This window comes from Mizuhopecten yessoensis, unplaced genomic scaffold, assembly GCF_002113885.1.
Source record: "Mizuhopecten yessoensis strain PY_sf001 unplaced genomic scaffold, ASM211388v2 scaffold4033, whole genome shotgun sequence".
Classification (NCBI taxonomy): domain Eukaryota; kingdom Metazoa; phylum Mollusca; class Bivalvia; order Pectinida; family Pectinidae; genus Mizuhopecten; species Mizuhopecten yessoensis.
The window spans coordinates 1827605-1839570 of NW_018405342.1; the positions used below are offsets into that span (position 1 = coordinate 1827605).

The window sequence follows — 11966 nt, forward strand, 5'->3', positions numbered from 1 at the left end:
AAATTGCTCGTTCAATGTAATGAAAGCGATACAAACGGATATGTAACTTAGCTAAGCCTTCATCTGGACTTGCAACTTACTTGCAAACTTTGTGGTATATAAATACGGTGATTGTTTACGAAACGAGGCTTGTCCGGGATGACGTCACGAAGTCGAGGAGCTCGCTGAGGTGATACACTTTTTTTCGGTAAACAGTTGAATAGTGTCGTGTGTATACGTTGAGGACAGTGTTTACAGTTTACATAGAAAAAAGACTGGGCATCTTTATAGTAATTTATTATTTTGGAAATGTTTTGCTCACTACATTCGTTGTTTAGTAACATTAGGCGAATGATCTAAATCGGATACATATTTGTTTACATAAATCGGATACAAATCTGTTTGCACTGCACTTTTTCTAGTACCACCAACTGTAGTTACACGACAAACAGTAAAAATAAACTTATCCGTGAAACATCACCTATGTGAGAGGATTAAACCGTGTAACAACCGACCTGGAAATTACTATCTGTGTAGCATTAGATAGAAGAAACACCTCCTTTATGTGAAAGGATATTTTCTGTGAAATAATCCACCTGTGAAGATCGCACCTGTCGTGTTTGAGAAATCGAGTACAATGGTGTTCCTGTGTCCTACTGTGTTAGACATTGTGGCCCTAGCGGTAACTGTTGTCTCTGTAGCACTGCAGTATTTATCTTTCTTCTATCCGGAATGGTGGTCCTACAAACATGTCAGTAGCGCCCTCGTCGAAAGGACAAAGACCGTTGGCATGTACCAGACCGTAGAATGCTTACCAAAATGTGAAACAAAATTGCTGGTAAACATCGAAGGGGACTACGGTAAGTGTTTTAACGAATTTTCCTACATAGTGGTCGACGAAGACTACGCCCTTTTCTTACGAATTACTGTTAACGTTTCTGACAAATATGGTAAGTGCCTAGACATGTTTCTTACGTTATGAACATCAAAGTGAGACTACGGAATTGACTTGCAGGTTCCTGTTTACACCGGGGAAGAAAACGGTAAGTGACATTGATACATGTATCGAGAGAAACTACCGTAATTGTCTTCGGAGAAAGATTCATCAGTTTGGTATGTATAATAAAGGCTAAGTTTGTTTAAGGCGGAATGGGTAAACATGTAACCCGTCCCCTGACTGCCTGCAGTATTAGAATGCAACTGGGCGAAATGTCGCTATGATTTTTGACAGCTGACGTCGCTGATTCGGTTCATTGTGGCTTAGTGAGTTGCTTTCAGCGGGTAAAAGAAACAGACGTTTTCGAAAGCTCGCAAAATATGTTTTCAATCCTGTTTGTGTTCAAAACAAACTTTGACTTTACGGTCATTTATTTCGAGGGAGACTACGGTAAGTATCATTAATATTGAGGGAGACTACGGTAAGTATCATCAATATTGAGTGAGACTACGGTAAGTATCATCAATATTGAGTGAGACTACGGTAAGTATCATTAATATTGAGGGAGACTACGGTCAGTATCATTAATATTGTTGGAGACTACGGTAAGTATCATTAATATTGTTGGAGACTACGATAAGTATCATTAATATTGAGGGAGACTACGGTAAGTATCATTAATATTGAGGGAGACTACGGTAAGTATCATTAATATTGAGGGACACTACGGTAAGTTTAATTTAAATCGAAGGACCAACGGTAAGTGCCATTAACTTCCAGGGAGACTAGGTAATGTGCTATTGACTTCATGGGAAACTACAGTAGGTGTCATTATTTAACAAGGAAGATAACACCATGTGCCGTTAACTACGAAGGACACTACGGTAAGTACTGCTTACTTCGAAGAAGATAACGGTAAGTGTCATGACCATTGTCGGAGACTACGGTGACTGTCTTTAATCCTGAAAGTGAAACTACGACTAGTGCCATTAACTTTGAGGTAGACTAGGGTAATGTGCACTTAAATTCGAGGAAGATTACGGTAAAATTAAAGAGCCATTTACCATGACTGAGTGAGCTACAAAAGGTGTCATTCGAGGGAGACAACGGTAAGTGTCATAAATGTCGAGGGAGACTACGGTAGATATCATTACCATTGACGGAGACTACGGTAAGTGTCATTGACATTGACGGAGACTACGGTAGGTGTCATTACCATTGACGGAGACTACGGTAGGTGTTATTACCATTGACGGAGACTACAGTAGGTGTGATTACCATTGACGGAGACTATGGTAGGTGTTATTACCATTGACGGAGACTACGGTAGGTGTGATTACCATTGACGGAGACTATGGTAGGTGTTATTACCATTGACGGAGACTACGGTAAGTGTTATTACCATTGACGGAGACTACGGTAATTGTCATTACCATCGACGGAGACTACGGTAAGTGTTATTACCATTGACGGAGACTACGGTAGGGGTTATTACCATTGACGGAGACTACGGTAAGTGTTATTACCATTGACGGAGACTACGGTAAATGTCATTACCATTGACGGAGACTACGGTAGGTGTCATTACCCTTGACGGAGACTACGGTAAGTGTCATTTCAAATGACGGGGACTACGGTAAGTGTCATTACCATTGACGGAGACTAAGGTAGGTGTTATTACCATTGACGGAGACTACGGTTAGTGTCATTACCATTGACGGAGACTACGGTAGGAGTTATTACCATTGACGGAGACTACGGTAAGTGTCATTACCATTGACGGAGACTACGGTAGGTGTCATTACCATTGACGGAGACTACGGTAAGTGTCATTTCAAATGACGGAGACTACGGTAAGTGTCATTACCATTGACGGAGACTACGGTAAGTGTCATTTCCACTGACGGAGACTACGGTGGGTGTGATTGCCATTGACGGAGACTACAGTAGGTGTGATTACCATTGACGGAGACTACGGTAGGTGTGATTACCATTTACGGAGACTACGGTAAGTGTCATTACCATTGACGGAGACTACGGTAGGTGTCATTACCATTGACGGAGACTACGGTAAGTGTCATTACCATTGACGGAGACTAAGGTAGGTGTTATTACCATTGACGGAGACTACGGTAAGTGTCATTACCATTGACGGAGAGTAAGGTAGGTGTTATTACCATTGACGGAGACTGCGGTTAGTGTCATTACCATTGACGGAGACTAAGGGAGGTGTTATTACCATTGACGGAGACTACGGTAAGTGTCATTACCATTGACGGAGACTACGGTAGGTGTGATTACCATTGACGGAGACTACGGTAAGTGTTATTACTATTGACGCTTTGTAATAATGACAAAAACACTAAACAATGGTTTTCACATGAATGTGCCAAGAAAAGACGCGAGTTTAATATCGCTAAGCATAACTATAAAATGATAAAAAAAAATTGAATAGGAAAAGGTTGAAAAGGAAAGGTAAAGAATATCGTAAAACTATGAACAAATGTTATATAAACTTCCAAGAAAAAATGGAGGGAGAAATAAGAAAAACCTCAAAAAGTGATCCGAAAAAGTTTTGGGATATCTTGAACAAAATAGATTGTACGAGGAAAAATATCAAAAGTCGATAAAAAATAGATGAAATTTTCAATTATTTTAAATATCTTAATACTGATAACAGTGATATGGAAGAATTTCAGTTACCTACATTAGATGAAAAAATTGTATGACCATGTTTTAAATGGTCCAATAACTGAGACAGAGATAAGGAAATCTGTTAAACATCTTAGTAATAATAAAGCATGTGGAAACGATGAGACCCTGAATGAACATATAAAATATTCATTAGAGCCTTTTATAAATATATATGTCAAATTAATTAATACAATATTAGATACTGGTATAATACCTAAGTCATGGACTGTGGGGCTAATTAAACCAATATACAAAAACAAGGGCGACATTAATGATCTTGACAACTATAGAGCAATAACTTTAGTATCGTGTTTGGGAAAACTTTTTACATCTATACTAAATGATAGATTGAATCAATTATCTGATCAAACAAATCTTATTCATGGAAGCCAAGCTGGCGTTAGGAAAGGTTATTCTACTACAGAAAATGCGAACACTAATATCAATGTATCTCTCCTATAATAAAAAGTTATATTGTTCATTCATTGACTTTAAAAAAGCCTTTGATACAGTGTGGAGGGGTGGACTTTGGGGGAAAATGCTGAGAAGCAATATCAATGGCAAAATACTAAATGTAATCTATAACTTATATACTGATACTAAGTCATGTGTAAAAAATGGAAACGAGCAGACTCAGTTCTTCACGTGCAATATCGGTTTAAAACAAGGGGAAAATTTATCGCCATTTTTATTTTCGATCTACCTGAATGATCTAGAAGAGTTCCTGATTAATAATGAGGTGAAATGTCTCAAAGATATTGATAATCTTAGTCAAATTTTTATTGGAATGTACCTAAAATTGTTCATTTTGTTATATGCGGATGATACTGTTGTACTGGCAGAATCGCCCGAGGGTCTACAGAAAGCTTTAGATGTATTCGGCGATTATCGTAAAATATGGAAATTAATTACATGTTAATACAAATAAATCTAAATAGTTTTCTTTTCAAAACGAAAATCGAAAATCAGTAGTACATTTATGCTTTGCGGAGAGGAAATTGAAATTATTGATTCTTATCCGTACTTTGGGTTATTGTTTAACTATACTGGAAACTTTGGTAAGGCGAAAAAGAAACTAGCTGATCAAGCCCAGAAAGCCTTATTTGCTTTATATAGGAAAATCAGAAATATCAATTTACCAGTAGACCTGCAGTTTGAACTTTTTGATACATTAATATTGCCTATACTGTTATACGCGTCAGAGATATGGGAGTTCGAAAATATTACCCTCTTGGAAACGATACATCTGAAATTTATAAAAAAAGTTCTCAATTTAAGGAAATTTACGCCTAATTATATGGTATATGGAGAATCGGGACGTTTTCCTTTAGAAAATACTATTAAAAGTAGAATGATTTTATTTTGGCACAAACTAATAACAGAAAATGGTAAAGTATCGAGTCAGTTATATAATATTATACATGCAATGCACGAAACGGGCGCATTTCACTCGAAGTGGCTAAATTTGATCAAAACTACACTAAAGGATCTAGGGTTGACATATGTCTGGACATCCCAAAAAGTGACTACTCTAGAACGACAAAAAACTTAACATGTTGTAACACAAAAGCTTAATGATCAGTTTATTCAAAAGTGGTATGCCGATATCGGAAAAAATAGTAGAGGACAAAATTATCTATTATTTAAATCTAATTTTGGTTTTGACAATTACTTAACTCAATTAAACAAGAGGGATCGTGTTGTGTTTTGAAAATTTCGCTCGTCAAACTTTCCGCTGCCCCTGGAAACTGGCCGTTGGATGGGAATTCCTCGAGAGGAAAGAGAATGTACTTTGTGTAATAGAAATGAAACAGGAGATGCATTTCATTATTTGTTTAAATGCCAACAAGAATCCATACGCCAGATTAGGGAAAAAAATATTCCAAAATATTATTACACGAACCCAAATGTTGATAAAATGAAAGGAATGTTTACAATATGTAATACACGATTAATCAAAAGGGTTAGTACATTTCTTGTAAAACTGCAAATAAATCAGTATGTCAAAAATACTATACTTTGCATTATGATTATGGCAGTGAAGATAATTTGCTGTGAAAATTGAGTATTCAATACATATATGACTAATGCTGATAAATCTGTTCATGTGTAATCTACTCTCACTCGTGTGAACTAATGCTGAATCTGTTCACATGTAATCTACATGTGTGAAATAATGCTAAATTTGTCCTTGTATAATACTACTGTTTCACATGTATGAAATGATGAGGCGTAATTTTACTGTTTCACATGTATGAAATAATGATGTGTAAACTTACTATTTCACATGTAAGAAAATAATGTTGAATCTGTTCATGTATAATCTTACTGTTACTTTGTAACAATACTTCTGATACATATATGTACATCAAACAATGAGAAATATTGTTGAATCTATCTATGAATTTATTGCTGAATCTATCTATGAAATATTGTTGAATCTATCTAAGAAATATTGCTGAATCTATCTATGAAATATTGCTGAATCTATCTATGATATAATGCTGAATCTACCTATGAAATAATGCTGAATCTTCCTATGAAATAATGCTGAATCTTCCTATGAAATAATGCTGAATCTGTCTATGAAATAATGCTAAATCTGTCTATGAAATAATGATAAATCTGTCTATGAAATAATGCTGGATCTGTCCATGTGTAATCTACTCTCTCTGTCATGTTTTATTTGTTTGATGTTATTTTGTTTGACCTCTTGTTACACACTTTGTGTGTCAGAGCGTAATAAAAAAATATCTTGAAGTCTTGAATCTTGGTAAGTGTCATTGACATTGAAGGAGACTACGGTAAGTGTAATTGACATTGAAGGGACTACGGTTAGTGTCATTAACATTGAAGAAGACTACGGTAAGCGTCATTAACATTGAAAGAGACTACGGTAAGTGTAATTAAAATTGAAGGAGACTACGGTAAGTGTCATTGACATTGAAGAGACTACGGTTAGTGTAATTAACATTGAAGGAGACTACGGTAAGTGTAATTGACATTGAAGAGACTACGGTTAGTGTCATTAACATTGAAGGAGACTACGGTAAGCGTCATTAACATTGAAAGAGACTACGGTAAGTGTAATTAAAATTGAAGGAGACTACGGTAAGTGTCATTGACACTGAAGGAGACTACGGTAAGTGTCATTGACATTGAAGGAGACTACGGTAAGTGTAATTGACATTGAAGAGACTACGGTAAGTGTAATTGACACTGAAGGAGACTACGGTAAGTGTAATTGACATTGAAGGAGACTACGGTAAGCGTCATTAACATTGAAGGAGACTACGGTAAGTGCAATTGACATTGAAGAGACTACGGTAAGTGTAATTGACACTGAAGGAGACTACGGTAAGTGTCACTAACATTGAAGGAGACTACGGTAAGCGTCATTAACATTGAAGGAGACTACGGTAAGTGTAATTGACATTGAAGAGACTACGGTAAGTGTAATTGACATTGAAGAGACTACGGTAAGTGTAATTGACATTGAAGAGACTACGGTAAGTGTAATTGACATTGAAGAGACTACGGTAAGTGTAATTGACATTGAAGAGACTACGGTAAGTGTAATTGACATTGAAGAGACTACGGTAAGTGTAATTGACATTGAAGAGACTACGGTAAGTGTAATTGACATTGAAGAGACTACGGTAAGTGTAATTGACATTGAAGAGACTACGGTAAGTGTAATTGACATTGAAGAGACTACGGTAAGTGTAATTGACATTGAAGAGACTACGGTAAGTGTAATTGACATTGAAGAGACTACGGTAAGTGTAATTGACATTGAAGAGACTACGGTAAGTGTAATTGACATTGAAGAGACTACGGTAAGTGTAATTGACACTGAAGGAGACTACGGTAAGTGTAATTGACATTGAAGGAGACTACGGTAAGCGTCATTAACATTGAAGGAGACTACGGTAAGTGTAATTGACATTGAAGAGACTACGGTAAGTGTAATTGACACTGAAGGAGACTACGGTAAGTGTAATTGACATTGAAGGAGACTACGGTAAGCGTCATTAACATTGAAGGAGACTACGGTAAGTGTAATTGACATTGAAGAGACTACGGTAAGTGTAATTGACATTGAAGAGACTACGGTAAGTGTAATTGACATTGAAGAGACTACGGTAAGTGTAATTGACATTGAAGAGACTACGGTAAGTGAAATTGACATTAAAGAGACTACGGTAAGCGTCATTAACATTGAGGGAGACTACGGTAAGTGTCATTACCATTGAAGAGACTACGGTAAGTGTAATTGACATTGAAGAGACTACGGTAAGTGTAATTGACATTGAAGAGACTACGGTAAGCGTCATTAACCTTTAGGGAGACTACGGTAAGTGTCATTACCATTGAAGGAGACTACGGTAAGTGTAATTGACATTGAAGAGACTACGGTAAGTGTAATTGACATTGAAGAGACTATGGTAAGTGTAATTGACATTGAAGTGTAATTGACATTGAAGAGACTACGGTAAGTTTAATTGACATTGAAGCGACTACGGTAAGTGTCGTTCCCATTGAAGGAGACTACTGTAAGTGTAATTGACAAGGAAGAGACAACGTTAAGTGTAATTGACATTAAAGAGACTATGGTAAGTGTAATTGAAATTGAAGAGACTACGGTAAAGTCTATTGACACTGAAGGAGACTACGGGAAGCGTAATTGACATTGAAGCGACTACGGTAAGTGTCGTTCCCATTGAAGGAGACTACAGTAAGTGCAATTGACACTGAAGGAGACTACGGGAAGCGTAATTGACATTGAAGCGACTACGGTAAGTGTAATTAACAATGAAGAGACTACCGTAAGTGTAATTGACAATGAAGAGACTACGGTAAAGGCTATTGACACTTAAGTGCAATTGACACTGAAGGAGGCTGCGGTAAGTGTAACTAACATTGAAGGAGACTACAGTAAGTGCAATTGACATTGAAGAGAATACGGTAAGTGTAATTGACAAGGAAGAGACAACGTTAAGTGTAATTGACATTAAAGAGCCTACGGTAAGTGTAAGTGACATTGAAGAGACTGCGGTAAGTGTAGTTGAAATTGAAGAGACTACGGGAAGTGTAATTGACATTGGAGAGACTATGGTAAGTGTAATTGACACTGAAGGAGGCTGCGGTAAGTGTAACTAACATTGAAGGAGACTACGGAAAGCGTAATTGACATTGAAGCGACTACGGTAAGTGTCGTTCCCATTGAAGGAGACTACTGTAAGTGTAATTGACACTGAAGGAGGCTGCGGTAAGTGTAACTAACATTGAAGGAGACTACGGTAAGTGTAATTGACATTGAAGAGACTACGGTAAGTGTAGTTGACATTGAAGAGACTACGGTAAAGGCTATTGACACTGAAGGAGACTACGGTAAGCGTAATTGACATTGAAGATACTACGATAAGTGTAAGTGACATTGAAGAGACTGCGGTAAGTGTAGTTGACATTGAAGAAACTACGGTAAAGGCTATTGCCACTGAAGGAGACTACGGGAAGTGTAATTGACATTGACGGCGACTTCGGTACGCGTCATTACCCTTGAGGCAGACTACGGTTAGCGTCATTAACCTTTAGGGAGACTACGGTAAGAGTCATAACCATTGAAGGAGACTACGGGAAGCGTAATTGACATTGAAGAGACTACGGTAAGTGTAATTGACATTGAAGAGACTACGATAAGTGTAATTGACATTGAAGGAGACTTCGGTAAGCGTCATTAACCTTGAGGGAGACTACGGTTAGCGTCATTAACCTTGAGGGAGACTACGGTAAGTGTCATTACCATTGAAGGAGACTACGGTAAGTGTCATTGACACTGAAGGAAATTTCGGTAGGTGTGATAAATATCTAGGGTGATTACGGTAAGTGTGATTAATGTAAAGGGAGACTACGATATGCGTCTTACATTAAGAGAAACAACGGTTATTGTACATAAATATCGAGGCTACCATTGTTATTAACCTCGAGGGAGATTACATTTCTTGGTATTTACGTATACGGGGACAACATGTACGTTACTTGTAATTTAACTTTAATTCCTTCTAAGAAACCTAGAATTTGAAATACATTTATCGGTGACATTTATTAATTTATTACAGAATGGCTGTTCATCTCAAGGATATTTGAAGTGTTCGCCTGCTTTTTGTGTATCTTGGCACTGTTTATGCACGTGTTGTATCTGCCCATAAGAAAGGAAGGAGTCCGATCTGTGGCCATCTATCTACTTGGAGCGGCAGGTCAGTACAACTACTGTAGTTGTAAGCTGTCTCTAGCATTGACACACACGTGTCACAGGCTCTTCTATTGTCAGATCTTTTACAAGTACAGGACAATATCAAACGTATTTATACGTTTAAGCTTGACTTCAAAAACTTGCTTTGTCCTGCAGTTGTACCTTGTGTGCCGAAAAAAAAAATCGTTTGCCACCTTACACAATATAAATGTGTTTTTTATCATCAGTTTACTCCCCTTTTCGGTTGAGTTTAAATGTTCATTCGAAGCGCCATCAAGGTATTAAATAAGATTAAACATAAATACAAGACAGCGTATGTGTCTTATTGTAGATTTCTTTGTAAAGGAGACTCATACCATAGTAATGTAACATAAATTGCTAACTATAATTTTACTAATTATACTGTACATGATTATCAATTTGAATCCTTTCAAATAAGTTTGTGTCTGACTTAATTTGATTTTCTGGAGTCAACGTATACTCGCTGTTATTTCTTTTTAATTATTATTTAATGTTTTTGTTTTGTTTTTGTTGATTTTTTGTTCAAAACATATCAATGCCTGTGTTTATATAAACATACAAATAGGAAGTCAATGGAAAATCTGTCTCGTTTCCAGCTGCAACTTCTGAACGAGAGAAGACATCATATGATAATTTTGTAAACACGTAGATTTTTCTGTGAATGTTTTTCACTTGTTTCAGGCTTGTTTGCCCTGGGAGGGTCTTTTGTGTTTGCGGCTTTGTACGACTCTCTCGGCGACGGCCTGGCAGCCGGAACACATTCGGCTAGCTTCCCGTTTGGAATAAACATTCTCGCGGGATTTCTGCACATACTGGCATCAGCCTTGACAGCCGTTGCCACGGTGAAGGCTGCAGGACACGGCGGGGACAGCGATATGGCTTCTATTGTCTGACCGGAAGCGGAAGTGCGTCTCACTCAGAAAAAATGACATATACAATATATATCTGACTAACATTCAAAACAGGCAAAAAATGCTTTAATACTTTCGAGAACGTGAGTTTGCTTTCAGTTCATGTGCAATCATTATGTTCAGTGTAAATATGTTTTGGAGATATGTATTTATGTTTACAAAACAAAACAAACCACAAAAAAAGCAAAAATCGAGAAACAAAATTTATAAAAAAACGAAAAAAATAATTATTTCAACCAACTGTTAGGACATATATCTTGAGTTTTATAAATTTGTGGAAAATATAGAAACAAGAGAAAAGTAATTAACAAGGAGGTTTTTATTAGAGACTTCCCCGCTATTAAGCGATAACTTTAACTTTCTTTTAAAGCAAGGAACACTTGTTAAGAGTGTTTAATTTAGGTATTTTGTAAAAAATGTATTTCGAAAAATGTCCTTGTATTGAAATGTGGTAAATACAGAGAAACGGAAAAAAAACCCCATATATTCTGAACTCCATAATTTTCCTCGGTGAAAATCCCATTTAACTTTCGCATCGTATCATCACTTACCTGTCATCTTGATTTGTTATTACGTCATTGGCTCGAGTCCTGTTTTCATAATTCCGGGTTGGATCATTTTTTGTGTGTAGATTATAAAATGTATATATACCGTTAATTGCATCTGATGTAAACAATTACATGTGTGTGGTGTAGTGTGCTGTGATGTACAACATAAACTAACAAAAAGGTGAAAATATCAGTTGTTAAGTTTACATCCTTGTAACACGTGACTTGTAAAATTATTTTTGTCATACTGCTGCCTAAAAATAAACTATGATACAATCCAATCGAACTGTTGTTATTCAGGCATTGCACTGCTTTCATTGTTAACATGAATAGTTTTCTTTTTTCTTTTTCTTTTTCTTTTGTCAGTTAGCATTACTACCGTTTTTATGTTCTGGAGGTCAGTCAGCATTGATAGTTCTCTTTTTTCCCCCCTTTTTTTTCTGGCGGTCCGTTCACAGAGACACAATATACGTGTATCGCTCAAAGTCCTTTTTTGTATAGATTTCATTATCCGTTTTAACAAAGTGTATTCATTATGTGTAATTATGTATACTGTTGTCGGTTTCGCGGAATTTTCTGCCATTGTTGTTGTGAGGGCGTTATACTTGATTGTTTAATGT

General features: G+C 36.7%; 1 protein-coding gene across 1 annotated transcript; it reads left to right on the top strand.

Moving 5' to 3' along the window:
- Positions 1-114: 114 nt before the first annotated feature.
- Positions 115-11627, top strand: LOC110448452. Its single transcript, XM_021494704.1, has 3 exons — positions 115-839; positions 9733-9870; positions 10569-11627. Exons 1-3 carry the CDS (start codon positions 617-619, stop codon positions 10778-10780), a joined length of 573 nt encoding a protein of 190 aa, XP_021350379.1. The 5' UTR covers positions 115-616; the 3' UTR covers positions 10781-11627.
- Positions 11628-11966: the final 339 nt, after the last annotated feature.

What these genes read in the sequence shown, in the direction of transcription:
- LOC110448452 (XM_021494704.1), top strand. Translation starts at nt 617, where the DNA reads ATGGTGTTCCTGTGTCCTACTGTGTTAGACATTGTGGCCCTAGCGGTA. An exon ending in AAACATCGAAGGGGACTACG is followed by an intron (nt 840 to 9,732) that starts GTAAGTGTTTTA and finishes AATTTATTACAG; the next exon opens with AATGGCTGTTCATCTCAAGG. An exon ending in CTATCTACTTGGAGCGGCAG is followed by an intron (nt 9,871 to 10,568) that starts GTCAGTACAACT and finishes CACTTGTTTCAG; the next exon opens with GCTTGTTTGCCCTGGGAGGG.